The sequence below is a fragment of the Pantherophis guttatus genome, chromosome 13 (genome assembly GCF_059756535.1).
Source record: "Pantherophis guttatus breed Tessera chromosome 13, ASM5975653v1, whole genome shotgun sequence".
Lineage (NCBI taxonomy): Eukaryota > Metazoa > Chordata > Lepidosauria > Squamata > Colubridae > Pantherophis > Pantherophis guttatus.
This window is the reverse complement of record NC_142075.1, coordinates 3,423,885-3,441,014: the sequence shown is the minus strand read 5'-3', so window position 1 is coordinate 3,441,014 and position 17,130 is coordinate 3,423,885. Positions and strand designations below refer to the sequence as shown.

The 17,130-nt window shown below is 50.5% G+C and overlaps 1 protein-coding gene across 3 annotated transcripts in view; it reads left to right on the top strand.

The window, feature by feature from the left end:
* Positions 1 to 3,938: 3,938 nt before the first annotated feature.
* Positions 3,939 to 17,130, top strand: part of ADAMTS7 (ADAM metallopeptidase with thrombospondin type 1 motif 7) — a 43,426-nt gene continuing 30,234 nt past the window's right edge. Inside the window, exons 1-11 of one of the 3 annotated variants that reach the window (XM_087877900.1) lie at positions 3,939 to 4,297; positions 4,650 to 5,020; positions 6,000 to 6,198; positions 9,706 to 9,893; positions 10,091 to 10,174; positions 10,708 to 10,832; positions 11,172 to 11,321; positions 13,407 to 13,550; positions 14,238 to 14,382; positions 14,949 to 15,041; positions 16,483 to 16,628. In XM_087877900.1, the coding sequence (XP_087734026.1) occupies positions 4,222 to 4,297; positions 4,650 to 5,020; positions 6,000 to 6,198; positions 9,706 to 9,893; positions 10,091 to 10,174; positions 10,708 to 10,832; positions 11,172 to 11,321; positions 13,407 to 13,550; positions 14,238 to 14,382; positions 14,949 to 15,041; positions 16,483 to 16,628 (1,721 nt within the window). In that variant the 5' untranslated portion in view covers positions 3,939 to 4,221. Of the gene's footprint in view, positions 4,298 to 4,463; positions 5,021 to 5,999; positions 6,199 to 9,705; positions 9,894 to 10,090; positions 10,175 to 10,707; positions 10,833 to 11,171; positions 11,322 to 13,406; positions 13,551 to 14,237; positions 14,383 to 14,948; positions 15,042 to 16,482; positions 16,629 to 17,130 lie in introns of those variants that run through there. The other 2 variants (XM_087877902.1, XM_087877901.1) reach the window with 2 other exon arrangements.

The window sequence follows — 17,130 nt, the reverse complement described above, 5'->3', positions numbered from 1 at the left end:
TTAGGTCACTTTTGAAATATTTCCAGCTTAAAATGTAAATATATTTTAATATATTTTAATTATTTTATAAATAAATAAAAATTATGATTTCTCAATAGAGGTATATAAATATAATCCAATAGAAAAGTATTTGTTTAACAATCCCATGTAAGAACAGACGGGTGGGAGCTACAAGATAGATCTACCATTAAGATTTCATCTGTACTTTTTTGATATTATACACACATAATAAATTATTGGTACTGTAGTAATTTATTAGATATATGATCCTATAATTATATTTTAACATAATGATGCTCTGGAAGAAAAATGAGGGATAAAACTTGACAAGAATATTTATGAAAATGATCAATTGGAAATTTACATTGAATTACAATAATTATAAAAAGTTGATCATGAATTTGTATCAAATGATGTACTGCTGGTATTGAACACCTGAGAAATTGTGAAAAATATATAATGAGGTTTCAAATGTCTGTTGGAAATGTCATTGTAAAGAAGGTATTTTTATCATATGTGGCTGGCTTGTGACAAGGCAAAGAAATGTGGGGACTAGATTTATATTTCAATCCAGAAAATTCTTAAAATACATATTCAAAGGAAATCAGAATTTTTTCTTTCAGGACTAGGATAAGGAATTGGAAAGGAAAATGGAACTTTGTTATCATATGTGCTGACTGCAATGAGAATTTGATGCATTCAAATAGAAAGAGGCGTCAAGTCCTCCAATGGAAGAATGGATTGAGAATCCTTCAGCCTTTGGTGTTCAAGGCAACGATCAGCTTGAAGGATCCCTTCTACTCACACCCTGAGCCAGCCACAGATTCCTCCTCCTTCATTGGGACCATTTCTAGCAACCCATTTTCAGCTGAGCTGGACCATCCCTGACAGCTGAGAATGGAAGTCAGACGGGGAAAGGGGATTTTCCCTGCCGAGACCTGACAGTTTCCCGCTCCATCCTCTGCACCTGCACTACAGAGCAAAGACACAAGTGCAGAGAGATTTCTATCTTTCTAGGTAGAACTAGACATTTGTTTGTCGACCATTGGAAATGACAATAGCACTGAAAAAAGCAGTGCTGTGGAGTCGGAGTCGGAGGAAATTTTGGGTACCTGGAGTCGGAGTCGGAGTCGGAAGTACAAAAAACTGAGGAGTCGGAGTCGGAACATTTATCTCCCGACTCCACAGCCCTGGAAAAAAGTGCTAAAAAAGTGTGAAAGTCTTCACACTTATGACCATTGCAGCATTCCCATGGTCACCTGATCAAATGTTGGGCATTTGGTAGCCAGCGTATATTTCAACAACTTGCAGCATTTTAGAAAGCTCTGAATGCATCCAGTGTGTGTCTCTTTATTGCTTGTTGTGAGCATTGTTTGCAATTGTGCCCTCAGTAGCAGCACCTCACTGGTCAGCTAAATCAATACCAGTCACAAAGAAGGGAAAAAGGGGGGGGTTCCCACAGTGTGTAACACAGTCTCTCTCCTAGATGATTATCAGCCTGTTTGGCAAAAGTCCTGGGTGGTACTCAGTGCAAACAGAAGGGCTCAGCCAAGATCAAGCAAAAAAAGGACAATCTTATGTGTCCACCCACCCATACCACCTCTACACGCATGCCACTCTTGTCAGTCACAAAGGTACTTTTTCAAGGGGCAACTGGACTTTCCTGTTTTTCTTTGAAGATCTTTCACTTCTCCTCCAAGAAGCTTCTTCAGCTCTGATTGGATGGCAGGGAATGGAAGGATTTATTCTTACAGAGCTGGTCATTTGCATTCTTTTAGACTTAGAGAGTCTTTGAAGCCACTTGGAGGCTTTTATGTGTCCTCAGGGTCACCTGAGTAGTGCAAATGGCTTTGGAGTCTTCCTGGAACTGCTGAAAGGACTGTGGTGAAAGCTGAAGATAGATGATGTCGTATCTCCCCCTTTGTTGAGAGAGGACTGTTCAATTCTGACATAGAGGGCCTCTTTGACCCCTTTCAAACCAGGGGTCCTCTCTGCCCAAAATACGGACTTGGCTGCCTTCAAAAGAGTGGCCTTTGCCCTTTAAATGCAGATGGACTGCTGAATGGTCCTGATGGGTTTGTTCTCCAATGCCTGTGATGATGAACTTATGGCATGTGTGCTGGAAGTGGCACGCAGAGCCGTCACCTGTTGCTCTTCTGGGTTCCGGCAAGCCAGCCAGCAGGGTCCTCACGTGTGGGAGCACAGGAAAACAAGAGCAGCTGCCTGGTGCACATGCTGGAAAAATGATCTTCCGGTTTCCGGCACACACATGGTCTTCTGGTTTCTGGTACGCATGCACACGCGAAAACCAACTGGCTGGTGCGCATGCACGCATCAGAAACCAGAAGATCATTTTCCTGGTGCGTGCATGCGCACTGGGCAGCTGCTCTTCTGGTTTCTGGCACGTGCATGCTCCCATTTTAGCACTCGGTGCTGAAAAGGTTCGCCAACACTGTCCTATGCTGTGCCATGCATTTATGAAGCGATTGTTTTGTTTCCCCAATGTACAGATCTATGAAACGTCTTCAAAGAAAAAGAAGAAAGTCCAGTTGCCTCTTGAAAAAGCACCTTTGGGACAACCAGAACCTGAATGATTGAGAATCTTCATGGACATCTTGCCAGTCAGTTTCTAGAAAACAGAATCATAGGCTGGAAGGGATTTATTATTTTGTCCGCAGAGCTGGAAAACATGAGAGTCAGTGCCCCACTCCGCCCAGACAAAACAAATCAGCAGAATTATATGTTTACAATCTGAATGTGAAATAAACCTCTCCTGAACACAGGAAGAGTGATTGCTGAGTAAGCTTGTGTATCTCTTTAGTTAGGCCTTACATTGCCTGCCACTCCTTTCTTGCCACTGCCCCTCCCCACAGCCTGTCCTGCAGACCACAATGCAACTTTTGAGTAGTCTAGTGTATTACTTATCTATTTATTAGACTTCTTGGCCACCTAACTCACCTAGAGGTAGGTAAGCATAACAGTAATAAAAACTATTGCGGTATTAGAGAGCTGAAGAAGCTTCTTGGATGAGAAGCAAAACAACTTCGAAGAAAAACAAGAAAGTTCAGTCGCCTCTTGAAAAAGCACCCTTGGGACAGCCATGACCTGAGTGACTGAGAATCTCCACAGATGTATTGCAGTATTAACAATTGCATTCCTGCAATATGTTATCAGGTTTCCTGCCTGAGCACTGGCAGGAGTAGAAAACCTCCAAGATCCCTTCCAATTCTGTTTTTCTGTTCTGTTCAAATCTCCAACTGGGTTTAGAGGGAAATCGATTAGGATGAAAAGGAAAACAGCCAGGAGCACAAGCCAGCATTGCCTCTCTCTGAATTAGGTAAACTGGGGGTTATTAGGCTAATATCATTGTGGGGCACACAGCAGACTGTGCACACCAAATCAACATACCACATTACAATCTGGTTCAGCTAACCATGGTTTAATAAATGTGCTACAATTGGCTGAGTTTGCGGAACACATAAATGAGTTTCGCGACCAGGACGCCTGCATTCTCACATGCTGTAAGCCATGCATGTCCAACCTTTTGGCTTGCCTGGGCTGCATTGAGGAAAGGGGGATTCTCTTGGGCCACATCTAAATCATTGCTGTATATAAATCACACAATGTTCAACGTTTATGATCTTGTGAGGTGAGGTTACTAGCTGTCTAGGTCCGCATGTGGCTCACCGGTTGGACTTGCCTGGTCGGAGCCTTAATGTGATTTTCTCCCCCCATGGAAACATCAACCCCGCAACCGCCCCTCGGCCTCTGCTTGGAACCTGCAGGGCGGTTTGTGGCCCAGCGTCTCCCTGCCCTGAGCCGGCCCAAGTCTAAAAGCCAAGCCGGCGCTGGGAATCGGCCGGCAGCCACCCAACGGACTCTTCGCGCTGCCCAAGGAGGGGCGGCTGGGCCGGCCGGGGGAGCCGGAGCGCAGGAGCGCGGAGCCACCGCCGGCCGAGGGCGCTGGGCGGGAGGAGCGGCCGGCTCCCCTGGCTCCTTCCGGGCGGCTCCGGCGGCCGCCTTTGGCCCCTCGCCCAGCTGAACGGCGGCCGGGCGGGAGGCGGAGGGGAGGCGGGGGCGGAGCCGCAGCCGGCATGGAAGAGGCAGCGCGAGCCGCGCCCGCCGCCCGGACTCAGCCTGCCCGGCGGGGCGTCGCAGCGCGGAGGTCGCCGCCGCCTCCTCCGCCCGCCCCTTGAGGCCGCCCCGCCGGCTCCGCCAGGCATGGCTCGCTCGCTGCTGGTGCTGGTCGCCGCCGCCGCCGCCCTCCTGGCCCGGGGGGGCCGCGCCGAGTCCCCAGGTGGGTCCGGAGAGGCGGCTCCCGGGCGGCGGGCGGCGGGCGAGGGGCCGCGGCGGACAAAGAGATGCGCGAGCCCCTCCCCTCCCCCGGCTCAGCCCCTTCGAGGCCAAGGCGCCCCCCGGGAGGAGGCGGCAGGCGGGGGTGGCGGGAGGACCCCCAAAGTTGTGGGCGCTTGGAGCGGCAGAAGGGCCGCCTTGGCCTCCCAGCCCCCGAGGGGAGCCGTGCCTGGTTTCAGCGGGATGGCTTTGGGTCTGGCAGGAAGAAATGCGGCTGCCCCCGGGTGGGTTGCAGAAGCCCAGGCTCGGAGGCGGCTTCCCTGCCCTCCCCCCTCACCGGGCAGGCCTTTCTCCAGGCGCGGAGTCCCCTCAGGGGCCCGAGGCCGGCTCCGAGGCCCCCGAGGTGGTGTTCCCGGTGCGGGTGGACGCGCGAGGCTCCTTCCTGTCCTACAACCTGTCCCACCGCCTGCTGTCCAAGAGGGCCGTGGCCGCCCGGACTCGTCCCGGGACCTTCTACAGCCTCTTTCTCGGAGGGCAGCAGCTGCGGTTCAACCTGAGCCTCAACCCCCACCTCCTGGCGCCCGGCTTCGTTACGGAGAAACGGCACGGAGGCGTCTCTCGGGCCACGATCCGAGCCTCCAGGCGGAACCCCTGCCACATGATCGGCTCGGTCCAGAACCGGGACAAAGGAAGCGGGCTGGCGGCCCTCAGCACGTGCGATGGGCTGGTGAGTGGCCTGGGGGGGCTGGGGGGGGCAGGCCCACTTGGTTCTGCTGCGCCCACTGGCTGAAGTCCTTCTTTGTTCAACATCTGGTACGGCAAGTATTGTTCTGTGAAGTCAGCACAACTGCATCTCACAGTTTGGTTTTTTTATAAACAGATGTTTCTTTGGGGAAGATTGTGCTTAGGAATATATTGCTGAGGTCAACTCCGTAGGAGACATCCTGGTGAATCCCCTCCCACAGAAGGCCTCCTTTGCTCCCCCATCCTCCCTACCCCTGTGGAGACCAGGGAGCGAGAGGGCAGAGGAGAGTTGCATAGTGCTCTGGATGGGGTGGCAGCAAGGGGCTTCAGGGCTTGGGGGGGGGGCTGGTTCAGTTCCGTTTTGAAGCCAGTCTTTCCTCAGGATTAGCAAGGCTGCCCCAGACACGGAGTAGGCTCTGAAGCAGGCCCCCACTCCACCCCCACTGCTAGTCCATAGAGTCAGAAAGGTTGGGTGCCTTTTGGCCTCTGGGTCTAAAGCAGCATTTTCAAATCTTTTCAGGCTCGCTCATTCATTCATTCATTCATTCATTCAAAAACCAGAATCCCTGATGGGGAGGGAAAGCTCTAGTGATAAAAAAGGGCTGCATTTGAGTGGAGTGTTTTTGCTTTTTTGCCCTTCACCTCTCAGGCAACCCCATCACGTTCTTGTGGAACCAAGCTTGAGCATTCCTGATTTAGGGCTGAGATCCTGAGCTTGTCCCAATCTCTGGTTGTGGAGGCGGAATGGATTTGCCCAGCAATTTCAAAGGCAAAGTTTTCCCACTGCTTAGTTTTTCTTAGCTTTCCAACTGTGTGTCCATGTCCGTGCATCCATCCATCTGTCCGTCTGTCCATCCCTAGGAGAAAGGAGATGTTTCTTCCGTTGTCTTGCTCATTGCAATCACTTGTGCTGAAGTGGCCGGTCACTTTCTGCAGACTGACCAATGACATTTCCTCTCCAGAAAGGCGTCTTTCATCTGGCTGGCCAAGATTTCTTCATTGAGCCGCTAGCTCCCAGCAACCCGAGGGAGGGCGCAGCCCAACCACACAGGATATCTCGACGGCACATTTGGGAGCCTGAAGCCGAAGAGTTTATTTCGGTCCTGAGCACAAAAGGAGCCAGGAAGCAGCCAGCTTCTGTCAGGATGTGTGGGGTGCAAGGTAATGTTTCCTGGTTTGGGAGTCCTGTGGCTCCTGACTGGCTTCTTGTCACTTGGAATCCCTGTCAAATCCTCTCTCTGGGGGAAATGGTTCTCTCTGGGGTGGTCTCTGGCTCTTCCGTGTGGCCCTGCCAAGGCACAATTCTCCTGCCCTTGCTGACCTTTCCTTTGCCAAGAAACAGGGAGGCTTACAGCAGCTGGTCTGTTCAGCTGTGCTGCCCTTGGTGAAATTCCCCTTCCCTCCAGCACCTCTAGCCATTCAGGAGACCTCCTGCCTGCCTGGGGGTGGAGTGGGGGCTTTGGCCGTGGTAGGCGGGTGCTTGGGACAGAGTTTAGCTGCTTTGCCAGTCATCCAGGGGAAAGGTCTCTGGCGCAAGAGTGCTCCATGGTGGTCCCAATCGCCCAGCTATTTTGGAGCACCGGCCTGGTGGCCTGGTGGAAAGAAATAGCCTGGCTGACATTCTGTGGGATGGAAGAGGGCTGCAGAGTAGAGAAAGGGAGCGGCCTGCCTTCCTCTTCCACCTCCACCTTGTGGATGCCTCAGTGCAGCTCATTCACCCACAGATCTGCAGGTCTTCTGTCTTTCAAGATAGAAGGGAAGAGGCCAGAGCCTCGGCAGCCTCACTGGCTCCTGCAGTCTGTGCTGCAAATTTAGGAACAGCAGCATTGAGGCAAGCAGCCATGGTGAGCCACAGCCAGAAGTGTCCCATGGGGACATAAAATGACAATCCCCCAGCATGGGGACTGCTAACCCCTGGCCCAGTGAAATGGTAGGAAATGAGTAATGTGCTCCGTGTGATGCCAACCAGCTGGTGTCTTTTCCAGGGCAAATGGACCTTTCTGTGCAGACAGCTCCAATCATATTTCACTGCAGTTCTGCTGCTCTTTGGAAAGCCTGCAAAATGTGACTTCAGAGCGGTTCTAATGGTCTTCCAAGAGACCTGGGCATGCAAAGAATTGGTGCAATGCCCCAACCTGGCTTAACCAACCACCAGTCAGACCCAAAGGTGCTTTTTCAGGAGGCAGCTGGACTTCCTTGTTTTTTCTTTTGAAGATATTTCCCTTCTCATCCAAGAATGAGAAGCGAAACGTCTTCAGAAGAAAAAACAAGGAAGTCCAGCTGCCTCCTGAAAAAGCACCTTTGGGACAATCATGGATGACGGAGAATCTCTACAGATACCAGTCAGACCTTATGTAGGAAGTGGATGCCCAATCTGTCTCTTCTGCAGCTCAAGCCAAAAATGGCCAGGAGGGCAGTGGGGAGAGTTTGTAGCAGGCCCTTCAGGATGATGGGGCTCAGTTAGGAATACAGAATGTATAATACAGGACCTTGGAAGGGACCTTGGAGGTCTTCTGGTCCAACCCTCGGCTCAAGCCACAGACCCTTAGCCACTTCAGACAAGTGGCTGTCTGGAAGCTTCATAAAAGCTTCCAGGGACGGCTCAGGAGTTCCCAGTGCAAAGAGAAGATTCCAATTACAGTTGTAGAAAAATCTGAAGAAACCACTTAAAGTAAATCTCGTTTCCAGTGGTTGTTAAGGGAACTGCCACAGGAAGACCAGAGCTCACACAGCTCACACAGAATCGGAAGGGTTCTGACTAATCCCTTTTATTAAAGGATGGACCTCACCAGAGTTTATGCCTTTTAATAAAAGGTGCTAGAGAAAAATGGCGCTCCCAGATTCCCCCTGATGATTGTCGTGGAAAATATTTTTACATAAATTGAAGCAGTGGTAAACTTTTCCTTTTATAAACTAGTTTCCTCCAGAAACCATTTGGATGGCCCTCCCGCCTCTTTTCTCCTCGGCCCCTCCCCTCCCTGGCTCTGTTTACAGAGCAAAGGTCCACCCTGGGGGCCTTCAGACAGCCCCTGTTGCATCTCCTTAGCCACTCATTTCCTGTCCTCCAGAAGAAACAAGCCTCTTTCCTCCGTCTGATTGGTAGCAATCGGAACACGGTGGGAGCATTTCGTCTTCCAGCTGCATAAGGCAGCTCATAATAAGACAATGCCCTCATTTATCCCACACATCCAACTAATCACTGGGCGAGGGAAATGGTTGCGCCTGCAGTTCTCTTCGTTGTGTCAAAGGTTGCTGAAACAGGATTAGGCTTCTTGGGAAAAATGCAGGTCAGCAGAAGGATTTCCCTCCTGCTTCAGAAAATGGGGGCAGACAAAAGGAGGGAGCCCTGCAGCCGGCCACATTTGGTCCCCCAAAGGGCCATGTTCAAGCAGCCCTTCGCCTTGGCCTCTTCCCCAGTGGTGGGCGGAAGGGGAGGAGGAGACAGTCTTCAGTTGCCCTTAGTTATCTGGTATTTGTGATGATTGGGTGGTGAAACTGCCAGTCAAAGCAAGGGAATGTGGGCACCTCCTCTGAGTTTTATGTTTGGAGGGAGGGGTTGCTCAGAGGGCCTGAGACTCCTGGGGGCGGGGAATGCCTGAGTGCCCAAAAGGCTAAGCAGCAAAATCTTTGGATGCAAACAAGGATTTCTAGACCAGTAAAGGGTTTAGTGGTGGCACCAAAAGAAATAACATCCTTTAGGGATTCCCAGGGTTACTGCGGTGGGATGAGGGGAGGGGAGGGGAGGGGAGGGGAGGGCCTTCAGCAGCCAAGTTGGGTAAGCAGAGGATAGGAGCCACATGTCCCCCTTCTTCTGCCTTGTCCCTGGGTAGCCTCAGGTGGGGCAAGTGGGTTGATTTGGGGACCCATTTTTCTCAGGAGGGAAGTTGGCGATGGGCATCTGGCAGCATTTGCAAGAGAGGCAGAAAAGGGACCAACAGCTTTCAAGCTGGGAGAGTTTTTGCCAACTGTGGCAAGCAGCCCCTCGTCCAAAGCTGCGGTGCCATCAAGCTGGATGGGCTTCAAAAGGGGAGGAAGATACCGATGGCCACCCCCTCTCTTTCCTTGGGGTCTTAGCTCAGAGGTGGCTGCTTGGCTCCAAAGGAAATGAAAAGTGGCCCATGATGGATCTGGAAACTGAGATGGTAGTGGCTTATGAGGCAGGAGCAGAACAGGAACCAATCAGAGCTCAGAATTGGACCTGGGCTGATAACCGGCATAACAGAGAGTGGATGGTGGGGGCAGGAACAGGTGGGTAGAGCCTGGGTCCAGTTCTAAAGTGCAGTGGCTGGAAAGCTCAATTCCCCCTGGAAGATCCTCAGGGAAGACGGCTGTTGGCCTAAAAAGTGAGGATATGGAGCCAGACATATTGGGATGTCATCATGTAGAATGGTGTGGTGGCCTAGAGGTGGAGCTCTCGCCTCACAATCAGGAGGCTGTGAGTTTGATCCTAGGTAGAGGCAGATATTTCTCTCTCTGGGCACAATGAGAATATATCTGCCAAACAAAACTCTGCATTGGCGACAGGAAGGGCATCCGGCCATTAAACGCTCTGCTCGCTCCATTCAGTTGCCCAAACTCCACCCCGCGTCGCAAGGGATTATGGGATTGTTAGATGATGATGATGATACTGGGATGTCATCATCATCTCCTGTCTTCCCCAATTTCAAGAAAATGCCAAGGGCTCAGAGAGGTGGAGAGAACATTGGGAGGAAAAGCAGCAGAGGAAACGTCGAATCAAGCCACGCTCTGTCAGTAAGGAGAAGTGGGTGGAGACCCTGGTTGTGGCTGACACCAAGATGGTGGAGTACCATGGCAGCGAGCATGTTGAGAAGTATGTCCTGACAGTCATGAACATGGTGAGCATTGTGAAAGGTTGCTGGTTGTAGAACAGACAAAGGGCACCTCTCAGCCAGGAGAAGGGCTCCATTTCTGAGAAGAAGTTTGGGCTAATTTGGTTGACTGAAGCATTTGGGAAGCATTTGTGGCACAGGAGAGAACTTCCCTTCTCAATGTGCAGAACTCACTGAGCGACTCCACTTCTTCCATTATGCAGGTGGCTGGTTTATTCCATGATGCCAGCATTGGGAATCCGGTCCACATTTCTATTGTGCGTCTTATCTTTCTGGAAGATGAGGAGGTAAGAAGAAGACATTATGTAGAGCTGCTTCTGCTCTTCTCTGTAGGTTCAGGAGCCAGAAGAAGAAAGCTGCGGGTGTTGATTCTGCTGCTTCCACCAGCTCTGTTTCAGGTCCCTCTGCGATGGTCCATAGTCTGTGCGTCCTCTTGTTTCTTCCTGCAGCGATTTCACTGCCTTCTTGGGTTTCTTGTTGTGCTGGCTACAAAAAGTCCTTTGCTTGAAAGCTGCCACTAAAATCCCTTTTGCACATGAATTCTTTTTGGCTTTGCTGTCTTGATGCCTTCTTTTTTTTTTAGGGCAAGGGTGTTTATGTTTATTTAGAGTTTCTGAGATTGGTAAAATCTTTATAGGAGTTCAACAATTTCAGCTTTGGAGGAATGGGGAAATATGAATAATAATAATAGTTATTATTATTATATACCCTGTTTTTGTTTATTGGTAAAGCTTTTAATTGCTTTTCATGGTTTTCAATGGTTTGTCGTTCCAGTGCAATGTCTGTTTGTTAATTGAGGGTTCTAATTCTCTTTCTGTAGGAGGATCTGAAAATCAGCCACCATGCCGACAACACCTTGAGAAGTTTTTGCAAGTGGCAGAAAGCCCTCAACCCCAAGGGGGATGCTCACCCCCTACATCATGATGTCGCCATCTTGCTCACCAGGTATCCCTGTGACTTCAGTGCTGTCTGTAACATCTGTCCATTTCACTGAAAGTGAGGAACTTCTTTGAGAAAGAACATTCTTGATGGAGACCATGCTCCGACACCACATTGCAAAGGAGCCTTACAGTGTTTTGAGATGCCCACGGCACTGATGTCCTGCCACTGGACCTGAAATGCCTGAGCATGTTGGTTGGTTTCTGTTTTTGAGCTGGGCCCTTGTTTTTTCCTATAGTTCTCCAATTGTCAATTTATTTTCCTTCAACCCAGCTGGGTCTTGCCCAGTACAGTGATCCTCTCTTTTGTTCTGTGTGTTTGTGTGCTTCTCCCTGACTCGGAAAGGAAGGATCTCTGCACTGCCATGAACCGTCCGTGTGAGACGTTGGGCCTGGCCCACGTCTCTGGCATGTGCCAGCCACACCGGAGCTGCAACGTGAATGAGGACACGGGACTTCCACTGGCGTTCACCGTGGCCCACGAACTGGGACACAGGTAAGGCTGCAGCTGGGCGTCTCGGCCTGTCCGAGATTAAGAGAGATTACTGAGTAGAGGTTTGCAGACGTTGATCCCTGGAAAGGGGGTGTCCTAGCATGTTCAGAGCTGGAGAGATTTTCATGTCTCCACCCCAGGGAGATGGTTTCCTCCTCATTGTGCACAGGGTCCTTCAATGGAAACCCCCCCTTAAGTAAGCGGAGAGGTTTGGGGTTCTGGAGTGAAAGCTGTCCATTCCTTTTTTATGAGTCACGTCAAGGAAATTCTGGGAGAAATCTTCATTTTGGTTGTGCTTGGCTGACAAGGACTTGACAGAAAACATTGAAAACATACCTTCACCAAAAGGGGTGGGGGGAGGAGAGACACAAGTGTACAGTTGTAAAACTGACAAAACAATCCCTTTTGGAATCGTAGTAGACAGCCCTAAATAATCTGCTTTCTTTTAAAGCTCTCTTAAGACACATGCTTGCATAGCATGTAAAAGTACAGGTAGTCCTTTTTAGCATCCTCAATTGAGACTGGCAACTCCATCACTAAACAAAGTGGTTACTAATGGGAAATCATGTGACCACGACTCTTTCCAGCTTGAAATTGATAAGACTAATCAGCTTCAAATGTTCAGCTTTTGTTTGTCTCCTAAGCACTTCCTAACCCTTTGGAATGCTTACCAGGGCATTGGAATAATCAGCAAGAAGTGAATTAATGTATGTATTTATATTCATCGGAGAGAAAAGGATTACAAGAGAGTAAAGCAAATACACAATGGGGATTATACATTGAAAGGAATGCCCTGGTGCCTGCAGCCACTAATGCACTGTGCAAACAGTCTGGTGTATTCCCAGGCTGTTTGTATAATATGCTTGTGGCTACTAGTGCCTGCACATTACATTCAATGTGTACTCCTCATTGCACGTCTTTACTCTTTTGTCGTCCCTTCCTCCAATTTTTCCACTGAGTGAAAGAAAGAATGGGTCATAAACAGAAAAGATTGCCTACAGAAATTGCTTAGTTCTTTTCTCCCCTCCCCTCCCAGGAGAGCAGAGAGATTGGAGAGGAAGGGATTACAAGAGAATAAGCAATGTGGAAAACAAATCTAAAGCAATGTGCTGGCACTGGCAGACTCTAGGGTGTTACACAAGCAGCCCAGTGTATTTTTTATTGTGTGCTTACTTGCTCTTTTGTAATCTGTAATTCTATAATCTCTGCTCTGCAAGGGGAAAAAAAGAAAACCAGATCTATCATAGGACAAGGTGTACTAACTATCATGGTGATCATGGAACAGCACCGTCATAACTGAACAGTTGCTGAATGAGGGAGTTGATAAGCAAGAACTGCCTATAGAAAAGATTGATTGTCATTTGTTTAAAATCCATAAAAATGTCAGTAAAGTTATAAAAATGGAAAATTGGAGCTTCCTCTGAGAAAAGCAGCTGTGATTTTTCAAAGGCCATTGCTTTGCCTGTTTTCTGGCCCTGCAACTCTGACCTGTGCTGGTCCCCCTTCAAGGGTGGTGTAGACCAGTGTTTCTCAACCTCAGCAACTTTAAGATGTGTCGGTCTCCCGGAATCCCCTAGCCATCCCACGAAAGGCCTTGGCAAAGTTTTTGGTTCTAAGGGTAGTTCTGGTGATCCTTTCTGGGTGGTGACGCTTTCCCCCCCACCCCATCCCAGTAACCCCCATTGATACAATTGCCACCCCATTTCCTGCCCCCAGGCTTGCTCCTTACCCTTTTCAGCCACACCCAAAATGATATATGCCTCACTGACACGGGCCTTGGCCAGCTGGAGTCTTGTCTCCACTGATAGCCACCATCTCCAGTGATGCAGATTGGAAAACCTCTCCCTTCCCGGCACTCTTGTTCAGTCCACTCAAGAGGTCTGCTTCGTAGGATGTTTAATGGGGGGGGGAGTGTTGTTCTCTTGCTCCCCTGTTATGTGTCTAGAAGCCACAAGACATTCCCCCGACCTGCTTCCCGGTCCTTCCTTTGACACACACACACACACACCGAGAACTTTGGGGTGCTGCTTTGATGCTCCTTTGCACGTGTGTCTCTCTCACTTCCTTTGGGGGGCTCTGCCTTTGCAGTTTTGGGATTCAGCACGACGGCAGCGGCAATGACTGTGAGCCAGTTGGGAAAAGGCCTTTCATCATGTCTCCGCAGCTCCTGTACGACACTTCACCCCTCACCTGGTCTCTCTGCAGCAGGGAATACATCACACGCTTCCTTGAGTAAGTCAGCCATCCCAATCCCCTCGCCTTCTGCAGCAGCCCTTTTACTCTCTCAGGAGGCAGTGGAATGGGGAGTCTCCTCCTCCACTACTACTACTACTAAAGGCCTGGAGAATAAAACATATGAGGAATGGTTGCAGGATTTGGGTATGGCCAGTGTAGAGAAAAGAAGGACTAGGGGTGACATGATAGCTGGATTCCAGTATTTGAGAGGCTGCCCCAAAGAAGAGGGGGTCAGCCTATTCTCCAAAGCACCAGAGGACAGGACAAGAAACAATGGATGGAAACTAATCAAAGAGAGAAGCAACCTGGAATTAAGGAGAAACTTCCTAACAGGGAGAACAATTAAGCAGTGGAACAGAAGTTGCCTCCAGAAGTTGTGGGTGCTCCATCACTGGAGGCTTTTAAGAAGAGACTGGAGAGAGACTTGTTTGGAATGGTCTGGGGTCTCCTGCTTGAGCTCTACAGGACCTCCAAGGTCCCTTCCAGCTCTATTCTGATTAAGAAAGCCCTCTTGGTCTGTGTGGGCTGAGGCTGCAGCAGAAGGCTGTGCAACCAGGGAGGGGCTTTCCTCAGGCTCAAGGTCTCTCTTTCCCCTTCCCCCTCCTTGGGCCCTGAGTCGAGAGCCATCCTAGATGCTTTGTTCTGGATTCTTTCCTCCTGCTTACCTGATGTGTCTCTTTGCAGCCGGGGCTGGGGGCTTTGTCTGGATGATCCCCCAGCCAAGGATGTGATTGACTTCCCGTCGGTTCCACCGGGAGTCCTCTATGATGTCAGCCACCAGTGCCGACTCCAGTATGGCGCCTACTCCACCTACTGCGATGACATGGATGTAAGCGGGGACAGGCCACGGAGCGAGTCACGATGCCCTGGGGAGAAAGTGCCTCTGAGGAAGAGGGCCCATCTGTGGCAGAAGCGTTACAGGAACACCCGGTGTGGGTGTGGGTGGGTGTGGTGTCAACCAATGACTTGGGATCTGATTAGAGCAGAGTTTCCCAAGCTTGATCCCCTTAAGATTTTGTGGACAAACCTTAGGCTGAGAACCCTGGGTCAGAGAATGTATGATGTATGGATTTCTACACCTGCTGTTGTCTTACAAAAACGAATGGAAAACATTTCTTGAATTAAATTGCACATGTAAAAACTGTCAGTATTCCAGACAGCAGCAGGGGACAGGAGCTTCCCTCCCCCAAGGTCTGGGCCTGTCCGGAATATAGCAACATTTTCTTTAGAGAGGGCAGCCCGATTCATCCTTCTGGCCGGAGATGCCACCTCCTTCTCCTGTCCTCTGCCAATGGGAAGAGGAATGTGCCCTGGTGCCACTTGCTCTCCCTCCGTGCAACTGCTCAGCCTCCCTGCCCTGACCATGGATTCAGAGCATTTCATTCCTTCCCGCAGAGCGTCTGCAACACCCTCTGGTGCTCTGTGGGGAACACGTGTCATTCCAAGCTGGACGCAGCTGTTGACGGCACCAAGTGTGACGAGAACAAGGTATTTCCTGGGGCCCGTCTCTGGGCCAGAGAACCTCAGCCCCGAACCTGCCCCCCAAATGCCATTTTGGCTAAAGCATGCCATGGCAGAGTCCTACTGAGACTCTGACATTCGCAGTCCAACACAAACCCTGCAGCAAAACAGAACTTTGCTCAGAAGCTTCTCTTAAAAGCTTAAGGGCATCTCCGATTGCACAATTTGTGCCCTTCCCTTAATTGTTGAGCATCAACTGGGAGTGGGGAGAAAGTGTCTGATGGGCAATTGTGTTTGATGTCCAACAAGGGAGGAGCATCTTTTAAAAGGCAGCTGCAAATGGCTATGATCACTCCAGCCATTCTTGGATGCAACTAGTTCCCTTGAGTTCTTTTCAGGACAGGCCGCTTGTCTGTTTGGGAGTTGCTGGAAGAGAGAGAGAGAGTGTGATGGAGCAGGGTGGCAGAGTGCCATCCCGTGGCTCTCCTGTCAGCATTAGTGTCCTGGCTGATGCCCCCTTCTGGAGGGCTGCCTGACTCAAGCTGGCAAGTGGTTCTGCTCCTGCTAGGTGGCCAGTTCCAGGAGGCGGCAACCTTGGGCATTTCTGCTGTTCTCTGCAGCCCCATCTTTATCTTGGACCCTGCACCGCCTTGTCTGGAGGCAGCGCCTGCTTTGCTGGCTTCAGCTCCGGCCAAGAGGGACTGTCTGGATAGGGAGCTTAGCAGAATGGAGGCATTTGGTGTCCTGCAAAGTGCCCTCTTTTTAGCCGCCGGGGAAGATGCTCTGGAAACCTCAGCTGGTCAGAGGCACAGTAGTATTCCAGTCCTACGCTGGAACGCTTCCGGTCAGTGTCTCTTCTGGTTTTCAGCCTGTTTCTGAGCTCAGCTCTCCTATAGTTCTTGGCCCAGTTTCACGCAGTCTCTGCATGTGCTCGGCTCAGACCTCTGCAAGACCCAAATGGCCATTAGCAACCGAGAGTCAGGACCAAAGAGGACCATGAAAGCAAAGGGATGATTCCTCCATAGCCATTTAAGGTCCTAAGCTGCTAGTCTTTTGTCATCGTCATATTCATGTCGGAAGCACTGAGACACTTCCGGTTGAAAGGATTAACCGGTGACATCATTGTTGCCCAGGGGACGTCCAATTGGGGGCTCCTTTCATATCCCCATTAATGAGCCCACCAAAGTGGTACCTATTTATCTACTCCGTTTGCATGCTTTCCTGGGTTGGCAGGAACCGGGGCAAATGACGGGACCTCACTTGGCTGCACAGCAGCACCCGGGTCTTGAACGTGGGCTTGCAGATTGTCAACCCAGCGCTCTAGCCACATGAGCCACCAAGCTCCTTTTAGCAGGTAGACTTTGATGGAGGGAATGAGACATCAGCTAGCAGTGGGCTGAAAAGACAGCCGGCCCTTCAGGGAGCCCCCCAGACCTCTTTGTCACTGACGGGCCTCTGTTTGTTTCAGTGGTGCTTCAACGGAGAGTGTATAAGTGTTGGGTACCGCCCAGAGCCTGTCCATGGAGGCTGGGCATCCTGGAGCTCCTGGACGGCCTGTTCCCGGACTTGTGGGGCTGGAGTGCAGAACGCAGAGCGGCCATGCAACAGTCCTGCGTAAGTGACTGGTCACCTGCCGAAGAAGCTGGTCACAAAGGGAGTCTAGCTGCCCTGTCCAGCTGCCTTCTGCTTCGACCCCTTGGCCTCTGATGGGCACATCTCTCTTTGCTTTGAGTGAGGACCAGGTCATGAGCCCCAAATGCATCCTTCAGCAAGTTGAACACGCCCAGCAATCATGTGGCACTGGGTTCCAAGAGCTCATAGGAGCAGAGGCTGGTTCTTCCTGGCATCCAAAGTACATATTTCAACATGGGGTGCTTGGTCCAAGGCTTTTACTAGGCAGTTGTCCTGTTTCCCAACCAACATTGTGTGATTTGCATGCTTCCCCATTCCTGCTTCCATTTCAAAAGAGCCAGTGCAGCTGTCGGCAGAGGTCTTAGGGCCAAGATCTGGAAGAGAGAGTTCAGGTCAGACCAGTCCTGAATCCTGTGTCCAGTTCTGGTTGTTACAATATAAAAAGAATGCTGAGGAATTTGGAAGAAGGTAGAGGGTGAGGGGC